Here is a 17758-nt window from a genome sequence, read left to right on the forward strand (position 1 = left end):
TGGCCAGGGTAGGGCCCATTAGGTTTTCTGATTTCCAAGCTAAACAGACGAAGCTAAGAGTGTGGTTCAAGCATGGTTCACGTCAGACAACTGGAACGAAAAAAGTCCATTCCTTGGGATCTCGTAGAAAGATGGGAATGTATGGAAGTCCTAGATGACTCTAAATATTCAATTAAATAATAAAAGAAAAACTACATGCTCGTTTGGGTAGGGATAACTTGAAAAAACTACATGCTCGTTTGGGTAGGGATAACTTGAAACCAAAATGGTAATCCGTCCTCAAAACTTGGAGAATCAAAACAGCTGAAACAGAGACATATAGACTAGCCTAACAAAACACACTTCACTTTCCACCTTTCTTTACTGCAGACTTTGTGACCTTGGCACCAGATGCATCTTTCTTCTTAGCACTCTTGATGACACCAACAGCCACGGTCTGGCGCATGTCCCTCACAGCAAAACGACCAAGAGGAGGATAGGTAGAAAAGGTCTCAACAACCATAGGCTTGGTGGGAATCATCTTCACAAACCCAGCATCACCATTCTTCAAGAACTTTGGCTCCTTCTCAAGCTCTTTCCCGGATCGCCTGTCAATCTTGGTCAAAATCTCTGAAAACTTGACAGCAATGTGTGAGGTGTGACAATCAAGGACAGGAGCATATCCGTTTCCAATCTGACCTGGGTGGTTCATGATGATGACCTGAGAGGTGAAGTTAGCAGCCTCCTTGGCAGGATCATCCTTAGAGTTAGAAGCAACAAAACCACGCTTGAGATCCTTGACAGCAACATTTTTAACATTGAAACCAACATTGTCACCTGGAAGGGCCTCCTGGAGAGCTTCATGGTGCATCTCAACAGATTTAACTTCAGTGGTCAGCCCAGAGGGGCCAAAGGTCACAACCATTCCAGGCAGCATATCCGTTTCCAATCTGACCTGGGTGGTTCATGATGATGACCTGAGAGGTGAAGTTAGCAGCCTCCCTGGCAGGAGCATCCTTAGAGTTAGAAGCAACAAAACCACGCTTGAGATCCTTGACAGCAACATTTTTAACATTGAAACCAACATTGTCACCTGGAAGGGCCTCCTGGAGAGCTTCATGGTGCATCTCAACAGATTTAACTTCAGTGGTCAGCCCAGAGGGGCCAAAGGTCACAACCATTCCAGGCTTCAGGATACCAGTCGCAACTCGTCCAACAGGTACAGTTCCAATACCTCCAATCTTGTAGACATCCTGAAGTAGAAGACGGAGGGGCTTGTCTGATGGTCTCTTGGGCTCATTGATCTGGTCAAGAGATTCAAGGAGGGTAGGGCCCTTGTACCAGTCAAGGTTGGTAGACCTCTCAATCATGTTATCGCCCTCAAAACCAGAGATAGGGACAAAGGGGATCTTCTCAGGGTTGTAACCAACCTTCTTCAAGTAAGAGGAAACTTCCTTCACGATTTCTTCGTACCTGGCCTTGGAGTACTTGGGGGTGGTAGCATCCATCTATAAACAACAGCCAACAAAAGCAATGCAAGCACCGGTCAGGAGTTTAAAATTTTAAACAACTGAAGTTCAAGTATACATGAAGCATCAAAGAAAAAGCTGAACAAATTAATAGAAATTTTTTTTACCTTGGTGCAACAGCAAATCATCTGCTTGACACCAAGGGTAAAAGCAAGTAGGGCATGCTCACGGGTCTGGCCATCCTTGGAGATACCAGCTTCAAAACCACCAGTGGTGGAATCAATAATGAGGACAGCACAGTCAGCCTGTGAGGTACCAGTGATCATATTCTTAATAAAGTCACGATGACAAGGAGCATCAATGACAGTGCAGTAGTACTTGGTGGTCTCAAACTTCCAGAGAGCAATATCAATGGTGATACCGCGCTCACGCTCAGCCTTAAGCTTGTCCAAAACCCAGGCAACTTAAATGACCTTTTGTTCATCCCAGCAGCTTCCTTCTCAAACCTCTCAATGACACGTTTGTCAATACCTCCAAGCTTGAAGGTCAAATGACCAGTGGTGGTTGACTTGCCAGAGTCAACATGGCCGATGACCGCAATGTTAATGTGTGTCTTCTCCTTACCCATGATAAAATTTGGGAGAGAAGCTGAAATTGATAAAAAAACAAAGGCTTACTAAATACATAAAAACATGAATGGAAGCAATAACATACAAAAGACATATTACCAATAATGTAATTTAAACAGTCTAATTCTTAAAATGCAACAAATCATAATTCAACAATAGCAAAACAAACACCACAATCAAACAATTACCTTGACATAAGGCAACACAACAAGTCAACACTACTGGTGCAATAAGAGAACCAAACTAGCATAAAAAGTATTCACAAATAATCACAGCTTACAAACATAACTAAAAAATGATAACCCTTGAAAAAAAAAAGTAAATTCAAGTTCAACAAATATAACGATACCCTTTTTAGTGTTTTAAAAAAAATACTCATATCAAGGGTGTGACTGCTGGGATTCGAGCCCAGGTCTCCACGCCACATAAGCATGGAATTTACCATTAAAGTACAGCCACTGAACAAGTCAAGAAAACCACTTTCCCATTAGATGCAGGCACTTTAGATCAGGTCAAAAAGAATATAAACTGATATCAAGGTTCAGTTTGTTTCTGCCTTGTTTCCGATGGAAAAGGATACAAACATAAACTATATGATAAAAAAATAATCAAATCAAGATCCTTAAATGAAAAGAGCAACGACAACTGATTGGTGATGAAACAAAACATTAAACGATATAAACATAACACAGGAACAAAAGAAAACGAATTCACAGTCAGAATTCAATCAAAACAAACAGTTTTTACATCAATTAAAAATAACAAAAACTGAATCATCAGATCTGAAATGTGACACGACCACAAGTAAACATCAGTTGAAGCAAAGCATAAGAACCAAAACATATAATACATCAAATCAAAGGTTTCTATCAATCAAAAAAGGAATCACATCAGACAAGTAAGCATAACAGAATACTAAATGTAGAGAAAGAGAGAGTAGGGATCAAACCTTAAAGAAAGGGAATTGAAAAACGAAGGAGCTCTCTCGCAGCTACAGGGAGCAACGTTGAGAGCAAGCGAAAGAGGGGGAGTTTTAAGGCTTTTGCTGCATTATATACTGACACTAAGAGGGTGTTTCAGATATAAGTGTGGTTGATTTTTTTTTTAATGGATCAATATGTAAAAAGTATAATTTTTTTTTGTTTATTTTTATGAGGTGTAATTTGTGTTTTAAGAAGATTGTACTTTAAAAAAATTAATTATATTTTTAAATTAAACAAGAGTTTATTTGTAAACTTTGTTTCTTTAAATTTTGAATTTTTTTTTTATGTTTTTAAATCATTTTGATGTGTTAATATCTAAAATAATTTTTAAAAAATAAAAAAAATATTATTTTAATATATTTTTAAATAAAAAAAATTTTAAACCATAATTATTATTACAATCTCAAACACATTTTAGGCCCCATTTGTTTGCTGGAAAGTAGTTTCTTTTTGAAAAGTGAATTCCGGAAAAGTGGATTATTTTCCGATGTTTGGTAGTGTAATGGAGAATAAATTGGAAAACACTTTCCAGTGTTTGGTTATGTCATGAAAAATAAGCTGAAAAATAACTTATTGATGTTTTATTTTTTTCGAGTTTATTAAAATAATGAGGAACAAATGTTACAAATTAAAAAGTTGAATGGGAATGAAATTGAAAAAAAATATAATTTCATAAATTATCTCAAATAAAATAAATAATAATCAAAATAATAGAGATCAAATCTAAAAAATAAAAAAATTGAAAGATGAAAAAATTAAAATAATAATAATTAACATTTCATAAATTATTTCAAATAAAATAAGTAACAATAAAAAGAACGAGGACCAAATTTGATAAATAAAAAATTTTAATTAAAAAATAATAAGGTAAAAGCAAATAACAATTATAAAACTAAGGACCAAAATTAATATAAAAATTAAATTCTAAGGGATGAAATTGAAAAACAAATATTCAAAACAAAATATATATAGCAATCAAAAGTTTGAGGACCAAATTTGATATAATCAGCAAATAATATGACATTTCTAAATTTTTCACAACTTCCGGAAAATATTTTCCGTCCAAAAATATAAGGAAAACACTTTCCTGAAAACCAAGTCAAATTTTCTTTTAACTGGAAAGTGTTTTCCGTTAATCAATTTTTTTATTGACAAATAAATATAAAAATATTTAAAAAATAATTTTTTTAAAATCAATTTATAAAAAACAAACACAACCCTAATCTCTTCAGTCTAGATTACGTTAGGGTATCCGCGGGTATATGCATTTCCTTAGTGTTGTTCGTGCATATCACGTTTTTAGGGAACATCGGATTTGATTTATTTTTAATTCACACGTAAGATTCCTGTTTTATCCAACAGGACAGTAAAAATAACAATAATAATCTTGTAATTGCAGCCCTGATTCATGCAGCAGTGATGGTCTGAGCGCTAAACCTTAGCTTCATCTCCTTTTTATCAAAGCAGAGGTAGACATGTACAGAGGTTACCCTTTGATTTTCTAGAAGCAGAAGAAAAGGCAGTAGCTTGTGGGTATCAAATCTAATTTATTTTATGTTGCTTTCCATAATCTCTTCATTATTTGTAATAGTTCTTTGCTATGCTAGGATATAGAGAAAAACATAAAATAAATTAGGTTTTTTTTCCTCTCTCTCTTGTCTCAACTCCTTCCATCTTCTTTCTATCCTATTCAATGCTGTTAAATCATATGCAGATGCAGAACCCTAAAAATTCAAGACACGATCTGTCCTGTCAGAAGCAGTCCACAGACTCTGCTCAATGATCAATTTCTATCCAACCACGTGAGCTCAATTTATGTCTAGATTTATTCTCTAGGATCACCAATTCTAGGATCACCAATTCAAATTTTATAAATTTCAGAGTTATTAAAGATTTACATAGTTATTAACTTCAAAGTCCGTAAGATTAGTCGAGATACAAGCAAGCTAACCCGAATACCCACGTTAATCAAAAAAATAAAAATAAAATAAAACCACACCACCAAGCCATATCCAATTTCTTTAGTTGGGTGTTATGTATGCTGCATGCTATCAATGTTACACATGATAAACAAATTTTGAAAAAAAAGTTTGTCAAACTTTGCATAATTTAGGATAAACAAGACAACAATTTCCTAAGCAGCGGCACTAAAACCTTCAATATACAACATGTTGTGACCCGCGCAAGCCATGGATCAGGCTCTAGATTGCTGGAGGCAATGAAACCATAGATTCATTGATGTGCAGTACACTGCATAAAAGATGGCCATGCAAAAATCAAAGAGGTCTATTGTATGAGCAGTGAAGTTCCCTTTTCGCAATGCCTGCATCACTCAGCCTCCTCGTCAAGCCCATAGTCCTCGCCAAAGTATCTATCAACTAAAGCATTTGCCAAATTTCTCAGGTCTTCATTCTCGTGAAACTGAAATCTTTCCATGGCATCAATACCATCCTCTCGCTCAACGAGCTTCGGGCCCTCGCCATTTGGCATCCCCCTCAAGACCTGCATTGACAATGTATAGATGAATGATGATCAAAAGGGTTTGGGTGGGTCATCAAGTGATAATATGTTGAATAAAAAAACCCACGTTAGACTTTAAAAAAAAATTAAATTGAATTTGTTGCTCGCATGTAGTTTTATGGACAAGAAAGGAAATCTCACGAGTCACCAAACCAATCCTAGGTCCATATCTTAGCAATGGGAAAAATAGCTTAATTTTTTTCAGTAACTAGAAGCAAACCATAAAGCAAGAAACAACGCAATCTTTCTTGATGTAAAGTCACATACAAATAGATACATTTACAAGGAACTGTTTCCTTACCAGCTCCATAAATTGAAGACCTAGTCTTGCAGCCTCAGTGTCGGCAGATCTAACCAAGTCAATAAAACCAGGAAGGCATCCTCTACCAACAAGGGAAACCAGGTGCTCTGAGATTAAATTTGGCTTTCCATCACCTTCTGTTGGGGCAACACAGAGATTACCCAAAACGTATGCTACTTCCTTTCTTATATCAAAAGGTGCAGTTGAAAGTAAACGCAGTAATAAAGGCGCAGCCTCGCTATAATATATCAACTGCTTGTGCTCAATCGAACCAGCTGCAATGTTAGATAATACCCAAGCAGCTTCCTAGAACAACGGTAAAAAATTCCAGTAAGAACAAGTTATAAAGGTTAATGTCAAAGTGATTAAGACATGCTAACTCACCTTCTTCAAGACTCGGTGCTCACTCTTCAAACATTTTACAAGGACCTCAATGACATTATCTGAGTTTCAGGGAACTTCATATTTTAGAAATGGAAGACTAAACTTTCCCAATTTAAGCAAGAGAGGTATTCCACTGACCTGTGATTTCGCACCCAGGAAGAAGAACAGCAACTATTGTGTGTGAATCACCAGCTATTACATTACCTAAACTTCGTAAGACCTGGATAGGAAATTACTTGTCAAATTATTCAAAGACAAGGAAATATTAAATTTATATACATCCCAAATCCATTTGGCAAAGCATCACATAACTTGATTAAGACATGGTTGCTTTAGCCAGCTAATTATTTCATTAGTATCTTTTGAAATTATTGAAATAGCAAGAAAATGCAAATTTGTAAAGTTTCCAAATCAACTGTCTGGTTTAAGTATACAAATGCTAATTTCCATATTGTAAACAACAAAATAGTAAAACAATAGTGTTAAGTTAGGTTTAGTTTTAAAGAGCTCATTTTTTTTTTCTTTTTCTTCTAGTCTTTTGAAAGAATTCATTTTCCTTTTGAACTACAAGAATAAATCAAAGTTCACACCATCATTTTTTTTTTATATATATAAAAAGATCAAACTGAGGAACTCACTGGACTGGGTTTTTCAAGACAAAAGCATTACCAGCAAATGGCTTAAAATTTAGAACCCCATAAAAAAATATTTCACATATTTTCTACACATTATAATGTGCCACTACATGACATTATATTCAAAGTGACAAAATAAAGATTTATGACAACAACATTGATCAACAAAAGCTATGTAAAATCTCATATTGAATGTACCGGAATAAGCAATTGCAAGCTATTTGATGATGCTAATCTTTGTACAAGCAGCTGAAGGGCATCACTTTTAACCAGCATACTGGTAGCAACATTCGAAAGGGCTGAGAGATACACAACCACCCATGCTACTTCAGTTGCCAATTCCTCATCCCTGAATTCAACAAGTAAATACTACTTTAAACTTGGGTATAAATTTTCTAAAAAACCGAATAAAATTATTTCAAGAAATGAGAATTATTCCCCAGATCAAAGAGAAGAGAGATGAGAGATGGTAATATTGTCCCATACAAGATATAAGGATGGAGCTATAGACAACAACTTGCAAGGGAATTCTACCCAATAAAAGAAGGAAAAAAAAACTAGCAGAACCTTAGAAACAGATGGCCATTTTTTAGTAACTTAACTACAACTGATTGCAGCAAGAACATTACCATCACGATTCTTGTGTTCTAAAGTATAGTCTAATAAGCTAACCAACAAAAAGCAAAACTGATTGTTAGGTACCTTTTACATGGGATTCTTCAACAGAGTATAAATTTAAATTTGTAAGAGAAAAGGAAAGGAAAATGATATGAAGCAAATCTAAAATAAACAAGCAATCGCAGATATTGGAACAAGAGTGTGGCATACATGATGTAGAAACTTTTCTAGGCCAACCATGGGTATATGCCATGAAGCAAAAGTGAAATTTGCATGAGCTGCTTGTTGATGAACAGCACCTTGTGTACCAAAAACTGAGCTTTGAATGACTAACGGGATAGAAGATAATCATTGAGAGCCATTTTTCAAATGGCTTAAGAACCAAATCACAAATTCTTATCAAGTGACTAATTTCAACTAATTGCCATTTTTTCAAATGGCTTAAGAACGACTATCACCTAAAATGTGTTTTCCTCATAAGGAATTATTTTAAATGGTTCCTGGTCATGAGGGTAAGCCTCTATATAGATTTAACATGCATTAGAAGAGGGAATAAAGTTGAAAAAAACAGAAAGATACTAAAATATTGATCAGATTGTAAACATGGACAGCCACCTTGGTCACCACAAGGCTTAAAGAAAAGGGCACAACAGAAAATTCAGAAAAGGCAGTCCAAAAGTTTTCGAATGACAATGATTGATTGACACCACTTACGCTTTTCTTAAGTGCCGAAGAATTGCATCTAGAACCCCATCAACTCTAATGAGTTCTGTGGCAGCTTTATGATCTGGTCCCTGCATTCAAACACACTGAAGCTATGCTGTAAATGAAATTTAGCACACAAGCATAATGATGTGGATACGAATTATATCAGACAATGAACTTATTATGTTTATTACCAAGTCAACAGGTGCTTTAATCATAAGAGTGGAATAGGTACAATAGGCGCCTATCACCCTAATAGTGGAAGGGTACCTTAATCACAAGAGTGGCTCAGGACCTATTCCTTCAATTGAAGAGATCAGGAATGCAATTGATTGAGGCAGAGAAATTTAAAGCTTGTTTAGGAAAGCCTAGAACTCAACAACTGATGAAGCAGAAGTTGTCACAGAATTGTGGTGCATGCTATACGCAAACTCAACACCAGGTTTGTAGGTAAACAAAGAATTTTAAGTATCTTTGAAAAAACCAATATGATACTAGAATAAATGAATGAAGGCGTAAGAGTGGGGCTGCAGGTGTTGTATTTGCTGAAAACTAATTGATAACTTTGTACTATTAACAGATATTTGAAAACAACATGATAACCTACTAAAAAATACATGAACATTTAGCATCACACTGGGGTTTCTACAAACTGCACCTATGAATTCTCTGGCATCACATCTAAGAAAATATTGCATGATGCACCAACTATTGAAGGCATCTCACCACATAAAACACTAAATCCTAGCAACATTCTGGCTTGGAACTTATTTGCCATTTAAAAATGAGATCCCTGCATATAGCCTCTCAAAGTTGGTTCGAACTTATTTTCCAATAAAAAAGAGATCCCTGCATGCAGCCTCTCAAAGTAGGTTACTTGGGAAGGAGCCTCTGAGTTGTTGACAAAAGAACTAACATCTCTAGGGGATGACGTTCTCTTTGGGACATGTTTCTAATTTTTCAATAGCATCATAAGCCAAAAGTGACAAACACATGCACAAGTTGTTCATAGTGATAACGTTCAAAACCTTGATTAGGTTTGACAATGCCCAAGCAGCTGTTCTCACAGTTGAACCCTTGTTTGGCAGCATCATTCTTGCAAGAGGTGGTAAGGCACCTTGACATAGCAAAACACTTCTCAACTCTTCTCCTTCACCAGCAACATTTCCCAATGCCCATGCGCACTGTTCAGCCACAGGTAAGGAACTCTTTTCTACACAGAAATGCAACTATAAATGCCAAACCAAAAGTAGCATATCGATCCACTAAAGTTTCAAACAAAAAACAAGGAAAAGAAAAACTAAACATATGCCCATGAATTACTAGGCTAAAGATTTCAGAATTAATAAGTTTTGGGAAATGAATGTTTCAATTCTCCAAGTTAAAGTGGCATTTTATTATAACTCAGAATTACCTCATATTGTTGTCCCAGTATGGGCTCAAATCACCACAACCAACATACATGTATCATAAAGTATCAAGGCAAGGAAGCAAAAAAACATTATTGACACTGAAAAGGATGCACCAGCTGTCACAAACCTCCAAGATGTGCAATAAGCAGTGGTAAAGCAGGCAATAATGCTTTTGTTTCTTCTGGTTTTCCTGCTGCAATATTTGTAAGGCACCATGCTGCCTCAAGTAACTGCAGACAAGACAAGAATCAGTGTTCGAATTTACATTACTCCTCATAAGAAGCTGTACGTTTTAAATTTTGTTCCTAGACAAGGTAGGTGGATAAGAATCAATGTGTTTCTCTGACAAGCACTGAGCATTCATTCAACATGCATTGCAATTTAAGAAAGAAGAAAAGAAACAACTAGTAGACTATTAGAACCTAATATAGATAGAAATCCCACCCACACCCCACACAGACACCTTTTAACTAAGGAGAACGATTCTTTTTCATAATTTAATAAAGCTGAACAGTTTCATGTATCAAATAACTGATCTGGAAAAAGAAAAAAAAAACACCATCATTGGACCTGTTCATCTGGAGAGCCAAATGAGAGACACTGCACAAGCAAGGGGATTGCTCCAGCTTTAATAGCAGCTTCAACAGGAGGGAATTCAGATTTTGACAGCAAACGTCTCATCTCCCGGAGGGCACCAACTAGCTTCTGCATTGCACCTTTTCCCCTGAAGGTTCAAGCATAGAAATATAAAACAAATTCCAAAAGGACTTAGAGATTCGATGACACAACATGTTTATGAAAAGGAGAGGTATGGGCTGAAAACAGAAGAAGAAAACAGAGCTTGGATTCATGTCTCTCAATGCCAGAACAGTTAGGAAGCTATACGTATATATTCATTAGCAATAACATTAAGCAAATGTTCTTCAAACATTTTCCTGATCCTTATGATACATTTCCATATGAAAATTCAGTTCCCAGTAGCAACAGTTTATGGCATCGAGCTTCCCAAAGTTTAATCAAACATGGTTATCATTCATCACTGATCAGTATATCTCAAAGTTTTATAGTTCATACTTCTATACCCAATCTCTCATATCCTCTTAAAATGGAAAGCTAGCTTCTACTTTATTTTGAGCAACCATGAATTATATACAGGCATGAAACTTAGTAGTCAGTTTATTAAATTATTCCCCGAAGGAAATTGATATGCATTACTCAAGAAAACCTGGCTGATAGCATAGTCCTGATTAGCATATCATTGATAACAAGAGTATGAAAACAGGTATAGGTTTTGGGAGGGTGTAAGCTGCGAAAAATCTATCAAAGATTACCCCCACGAATCCACGAACACATGCAGGGCATTTATTTTCATTTCACTAACATTCCCCTAAAATCCCCAATTTTTTATACTCATCTTAACCAACAGAGTTATGATACAGGAACATAACAAGAATGAGCATCTGCATACCAAAAAAAAAAAAAAGAGGTTCTTCTCTAACTGAAAACAAAAAAGGTATAAAGTTTAACATACTGAAAAGAAACAGCAGACTTCAACTCTTCAACTGCCGACGAAGTTTGAGCCTCCAAAATTGATTGCTCTTCATCAATTATCATGTCATTTTCAATACTTATGTCACTATCATCACAACTAGGACCCACTCTACAAAGACGCTTCGCACGCACCAACGATTCTCTCCTTTCCTTCCCCACCGCCACCGCATTTTGCCTCCTCCTATGCGCCGCAACATTACCAACTATCCACAGCAAAATTAAATACGCATCCAGCAATATATGTATTTATATATAAATCCTTGTGCTGAATCAAATTAACAAGTCTGTTCGGTAGAAGTGATTCTACAAAAGTTCAATTTTTTTTCTCGGCAACCAAACAGAACAGTAGAACGATTTACAAAAAAAAAAAACTAGTTATGAGGGAAGAAAAGAAGAGAGAGAGAGAGAGAGAGAAACCTGAAGACTTGATAGGGTCTCTTCGGTGAGGATTCAATCCATCTTCAGCCATTTTTTTGTATTGCTTTTTTCAGTGAGGTTTTTGAATTTGAAGAAAAAGAGAGAAGAGCGCAAACAAAAACCCTTTACAAATTGCAGGGATTTTCTAAACTTCACGCGCCTTCGATTGATTTCTATTTATTTCTTAGCAAATTGCAAAATGGCTCCTTCCTTAATTTAACGCGTAGCACCTGTAAAAGTTTGATATGTTTCTCGAGCCCCTACTTTTATCTTCTTCTTCCTTTTTCAATTTATTTGAGAAACCTTGATGGATTTTTCTCTTTTATAAAAAATTCTATGAACTCTACCTTGTACTTTGGTTCTGTTATAGTTTTTTTTTTAACTCACTTATCCGTGTTCGGATTAAAATTTAATTTTTAACGAAAAGAATATACGAGCTTTGTCAATACCTTTATATATATATATATATATATATATATATAAAAAAAATTAACTCTGAACTCAAGAATTGTATATATTTATTTAATAAAAAATCAATTATATAAAATATTAAAACAATTGTTAATAGTAATTAAAGATTAAATAAAAAAATTAAATGATAAATACAAATTAAGAAATTTGGCACATACCTTAAGGAGCCCTTTAATATTTTTTATTTAATTATATGTTTAAGGAAAATAATAATTTTAATTCTATTGTAACAAAATAATTTTATAGTATAATTTCTTCCTTTCTTATTCAGTTTTTTTTTTCATAAAAATAATATGAATTTTTTGTTATGTGTTCTTTATTCAATAAAAATAAAAATAAAAAACAATGAGAACAATCATCAAAACATTTTGAAGAATTGAAATAAAGAAAAAAAAAAGACATATCTCTAATTAAAAATAAAAAAGGATAAAAAGAAGAAAAAGAAGAATACCTTTAATATACATCATGTTGTTTAAAATTCTTAAAATAATGTTAAGATAATCTTGATGTAAATGTATTAAAAACTATAAAAATAATGTTCAACCTGTGCACCAACACGATAAATATCTTACTAATATTATTAAACTCGATTCATCTACTCTAAGAGATGATGTGTGCTTTGTTAGTATGACTATAGCCACTTTATAAGACTAAAAGGACCTAAAAAACTTATTTTCAAACTTTTTATTTTTATTTGGAAAAATCTAGAGAACACCATATAAAATCTAAGTAAACTTCAAACCAACTTTTAATCACTTAAAAAATCAAAAAAATCACCTCAATTCAAAAAACTAATAACATAAAGGATAAAGAACAACTCAACAAAACTCCTCTCGTCAAATGAAAAAAAAAAAAATTGTTACTAGAATGTGATCGGCCAACCAATCACTTTCTCTTTACTTATCTTATAAACTAGGGATTAAAACAGGAATAAAATGAAGTTTTGTATCAAAACTTAAAATGCTAAAACTATAAGGGGCATAAGAGAAGTGAACAGAGAATACGTTGACAAAAGTGAAGTTTTTTACAAGAATTCCAAAAAAGCCATGTTATTTTGTTTTGGTTTTCAGCTGGGTTTCTTTCCTTTTAATTGTATATTTATACCACTAATGTGAATTAGCCTCGAATAAAGTTGAGAAATATAATCAAAACCTTTAATTGTTAATAATATGCAGATATTAGAGATAACCAACTCAAGAAAACACCACAAAAGGATCTACGATAAATTGAAAAAAGCACAATGCAAACACTTCATTAAAACACCTTTCTGTCTTAATTTCTTGTGTAATCGTAAAATATAAAACCATTCTATCAACACCAAGCACTTTCTTTACAAGCTGCCTCATCATGTTAGCATATCTTTGTTCTAGGACGTCCCAGATAGAGCGAAGCGCTTCACCAATCTAATTTGGGACATTTTGATAGTTTTTATCGACTCAGCTGCTTGGCTTGGAAGGAAGGTTCACACCACACAATCATGAAATAAAAGGGTAACATTAACAAAATCAAAATAGTAGAGGGGCTAACCAGATCATTTAACAAAAAAAAAAAAAAAAAACCCTTCGAGCGAGGTTGGGTTTTTTTCTCCACTCAGATTTGATCCAAAAATAATGTGAAAACTACTATAATATTGTCCAAACGATCCAGATGTTCAGTACGTATCATAAAGCATCATATAAGAGGAAAAGTACTATCATGTAATAAAACTACTTTAGAAACATCACAAAATAGTAAACTTCTAAAAATCAAGTATAAAATATTTATGCTTTCTGTGGTTTTCCTTTCAGCACAGCCGAGCTCTAGTATGACAAAGACGCTCATCCTTGCCAATATAAAGCAATCTAAACTGAGCACCAGCTCTTCCAGTTGGCGGCTTCCCTTGTGAGCTCCCGGATAGAACGATTCGAAGAAGAATTCCAGTTGCTCAATCGTGTCATTCATACTAGGAATGGCACTCCTGAATGCATCTTTGGAGCTGTCAACCAGCAAAATGGAGCAAGAAATGCATTTTCAATGAAGGGCATAGAAATCAGATATTGCCATAAGAGGTGAATAAGTAGATAGTAGATTTTCTTTTGTGCAGTTATATGCAAGACAAACAAACACACACAGCACCTCAGAAGCACAGTTCTAGCATTGATTTGGTACTCATGGTAGCTTGGCACAGATATGCACACTTCACAGCACCACATGAACTCAATTATAAGTGAAATGTTTAGTAATAATCATAGTACACCACACACGCACGCATTTTTAATGTTCCTGTCCTTTATAACACATTCAGGTTTACATCCTTGTTTCAACTATCCGATAAGCATGCTACTTCTTAATGATTCAACCCTGTGAAGTACTCATTTTATTCTTCCTGTCTTGTTATCCAACATTCAGCTTGACACTCTTGTTTCAATAACCTATGATCATGCTAGTTAATCATTCAAACATTGAATTCATTTTAACAGTTCCTAACTTGTAATCTCATATTTGGCCTGACAGCCTTGTCACTACCCCATGAACTGTTACTACTTTAATTATTTGACACCAAGATTTCCCAGCATATCCAATTCAATGAACATGGTAAACCTTTTCCTAATCAACGTGAAGATATATATATATATATAGTTGAAATTCTATCAAATGTGGCAGGCCATGTAAGTCTTTTTGCAAAGTAAACTATGTTCTCCCAATTTGAGATAAGTGGAATGAGTTCCGAAATATTAGCATATAGATATTCTGTCTTGCTCAAATTTAATCCTTTCTTGATTTTACCTTTGAGTATTATTTCTTCAGAACAGCTTCCGACTAACGAGAGATTAAAAAGCAGGTGCTAGCATTCTAATATAATAAATCCAGATTTGCTCAACTCAACTATCACTCAAAATATACAACGAGCTTCGTGCCTTGCTTAGATACAGTCTGGAACTACATTTTCTTCTAAAGGGCACTTCAACATTACAAATACTTACAAAAAGGGCTACATTTGACACTGGAGAAACTTAATGTCATCTGAGGCCACTAGAAAAGCTTACGGTTGAAGTGGGGGGGCGCAAGACATCAGCAAAGGAAGAAAGGGAGAAAAAGAATCCTTCAGTGAAAACCTATAGAAAGGTTAAAAGTCATATAAATTTTTCTAGCATTTTCTTCTTCTAAGAGAAGAGAGTAGTTTTCCTATTGCATAGTTTACAAATCCCAAGCTTCTCATTGAGTGATCAAGCATATGGGACTATCCTACGAGAACTTATCCCTTACACTGAAAAGAATAAAAGTGTTAAGGGATAAATGTATTAGAATGGAAGGGCTTCTGGAAAGGGATTAACTAATGAATCAATTAAGCCAACAAGTAGAAATAGTGCCATTGTCATCACAGTGAAATGAGATAATCAGGTGGGTGACAAGGAAAGCGCGCCCAATACAAAAGCTAAAATGCAGGGTGGAAAACATGTACCACATCAGTTTTTCAAGACAGATAATCAAGGGATTACATCTTCTAGCATCACACAAAATGGCGGTCGGATGTGGAATTTACACTCGTGAAAAATTGCCACATAAATGCTAACAAGTTCAATTCTCAATAGTTAGAAGTGTCATCAACAACACAGCGCAGCTAGATGGATGTACCATACTTGCAGGGAAAAGTATCTCACACAGTCAGACTGTATTTTACTCTCTAGAGTTTCCCTAGCGCTGTGTGTTGTTCCTATAGAGAAACTCTCAACAGCTGTTTCTTTCTTTCTTTCACGCCAAGTTAATAAATCATCTCGTGGTACAATGGTTCACTGTAAAACAGTGAAATTGAGATAGCAGCAAAAATATAAAGCTGCTGTTTCTAACCTAATAAAAAATCTCAATCTCAATCAAATTCACAAAAGGCAGTGATCTGAACTAAACATTAACAATAAGCACGCATGGCACTAAAAGGAAAAAAAATCAGAATTTAAACAACCAGCAAAAAGCCAAATTAATAAAGATCAGATTTCACTTACCCAGAAAATATATTCAAAACTAGCCAAATCAATCAGCTTTGGCATCCATATTCTTTCTAGCAGCTCTTGCATTTTCATACTCAAACTTCAAAACATTCCTAATATGGGAACTATCCTTCACATAAAACATCCTTCCAAACATACTCTCCTCAATCATCGGAAAATACTCAGAAATCACATTAGTCACGACCCAATACCACCCGGCCCCAAGAAAAAACCCTAAAACAGCCCCAGCAAAAACCTGGGCGAACGTATGATACCCTAAATAAACCCTAGAATACATGGTCAACACAGCTAATGACCACGGAAAAAAATTAACAGCCCAATTATTCTTAATCTCCGAAAACCCAATTCCATCAAGGGTCAACAAAGTGAAATAAACAGCGAAAAAGAACATGTACTGCGAATGGCTAGAAGGCCAGCCAAGAGAATCACACATGTCAAGAAGAGCACATGTTTCAGGTCGCGCTTGTTTGACGAATGTTTTAATGATTCCGTTGATGAATTGAGAAATAAGAAGACCAAGAGCGAAAAACATGCCATGGAGTTCACGACGGAATATGAAGTGAGTGAGGAAACCGCCTAGACTTATGAAGACAGGGATCAGTGATACCCATGCTAAGAAATGGCCTATTTGGTCTCCTTTTTGGTAGCGAACGAGAGTGAGGGTCACGGCTTTTAGTGGCGTATTAGACATTTTTGAGAGTTAAAAGAGAGATCTAGATTTTTTTTTTTTGGGGAAAGTACGGAGGGGAGGGCAATGACAGTTTTTAAGAGGAAGGATAAATCAACGGAGGAACCACGAAACACACGTTGGATGGGAACAGTCTAGCTGCACTCTTTTAAATTTTTTTTTATCTTTTTTCCTTCTAATTATTTTTTATATTTTTAAATTATTTTAATGTGTTAATATTAAAAATAAATTTTAAAAAATAAAAAAAAAATTATTTTAATTTATTTTTAAATAAAAAATCATTTGAAAAACAACCGCTATCATAATACCAAATAAGCTCATAAAAATATGTCTAAATCTGAAAATTGTATGACGTTGAAGAGAATAATGTCTTTGTTTTCCTTTCTTTTAGAAATTAGAAAAAAAAAACTAAAACTATTGGGGTGTTTATAGTTGAGCCAGCATTGTTCACATACTCACAAAACACTATGGATGACATTATGTATTTTTCAATAATTCATTTTGGTCCTTGAATTTTTATTTTGTGTGATTTGATCATAATTAAAGGTCAATTGTATCTGAATTCTTAGTCAAGTGTGAAATTAAAAGAAAGAGAATTCAAATAAAAAGAAGTCAAACATGGATAACGTGCTAGAGATTGCATGAAAAATACACTTAGGTCTTCAATCTTTAAAAATAACACAATGTATACAATTTAGGTCCCCTTAAATTTTAAGCAATCAATTATGGTCCACGAGTTTATTTGTGTTATTTTTTTAATCCCTGGTTAGAAAGAGAAGAGAGGGGGATTACTGGAATCCGACGATGTAAGAGAAAGTCATCATCCACACCATTTCCGCCCACCAAAATGAATTTTCATCCATGGGTTCCATGAAATGAAATGAGCTTTATGGTGGTTGTTTAGAGCTTTGATGTTGCATGAAAAACTAGATTTGAGCCGAAAACGACGAAACTAAAGCGGTTTGATTTTAGGTTTTTGGACCATTTTTTTGGATATTTGGAGTTGATGG

General features: G+C 34.7%; 2 protein-coding genes and 1 pseudogene across 2 annotated transcripts; all 3 read right to left on the reverse strand.

Moving 5' to 3' along the window:
* Positions 1 to 140: 140 nt before the first annotated feature.
* On the reverse strand, positions 141 to 3135 carry LOC18106212 (elongation factor 1-alpha-like; annotated as a pseudogene).
* A 1889-nt stretch (positions 3136 to 5024) lies between these two features.
* LOC7467611 (importin subunit alpha-9) lies at positions 5025 to 11897 on the reverse strand. Its single transcript, XM_002323421.4, has 11 exons — positions 11604 to 11897; positions 11167 to 11389; positions 10206 to 10359; positions 9763 to 9865; positions 9252 to 9436; positions 8233 to 8312; positions 7099 to 7249; positions 6404 to 6485; positions 6266 to 6324; positions 5882 to 6187; positions 5025 to 5562 (listed from the first exon to the last, which is right to left on the reverse strand). Exons 1-11 carry the CDS (start codon positions 11653 to 11655, stop codon positions 5389 to 5391), a joined length of 1569 nt encoding a protein of 522 aa, XP_002323457.1. The 5' UTR covers positions 11656 to 11897; the 3' UTR covers positions 5025 to 5388.
* A 1772-nt stretch (positions 11898 to 13669) lies between these two features.
* Positions 13670 to 16860, reverse strand: LOC7467612 (lipid phosphate phosphatase gamma). The gene is made up of 2 exons (XM_002323422.4): positions 16055 to 16860; positions 13670 to 14049 (listed from the first exon to the last, which is right to left on the reverse strand). The coding sequence occupies exon 1, from the start codon at positions 16749 to 16751 to the stop codon at positions 16083 to 16085; it is 669 nt and encodes a 222-aa protein (XP_002323458.1). The 5' UTR covers positions 16752 to 16860; the 3' UTR covers positions 13670 to 14049; positions 16055 to 16082.
* Between the last annotated feature and the right edge of the window lie 898 nt (positions 16861 to 17758).

This window comes from Populus trichocarpa, chromosome 16 (genome assembly GCF_000002775.5).
Source record: "Populus trichocarpa isolate Nisqually-1 chromosome 16, P.trichocarpa_v4.1, whole genome shotgun sequence".
Classification (NCBI taxonomy): Eukaryota; Viridiplantae; Streptophyta; class Magnoliopsida; order Malpighiales; family Salicaceae; genus Populus; species Populus trichocarpa.

Bases quoted from the DNA above. Each gene is read 5' to 3' on its own strand.
- LOC7467612 (XM_002323422.4), bottom strand. From the start codon at position 16,751: ATGTCTAATACGCCACTAAAAGCCGTGACCCTCACTCTCGTTCGCTAC.
- LOC7467611 (XM_002323421.4), bottom strand. From the start codon at position 11,655: ATGGCTGAAGATGGATTGAATCCTCACCGAAGAGACCCTATCAAGTCT. The intron at 11,390-11,603 runs GTTTCTCTCTCT...TGCTGTGGATAG, and splicing joins AGACCCTATCAAGTCTTCAG to TTGGTAATGTTGCGGCGCAT. The intron at 5,563-5,881 runs GTAAGGAAACAG...TTGTCAATGCAG, and splicing joins GTCTTCAATTTATGGAGCTG to GTCTTGAGGGGGATGCCAAA.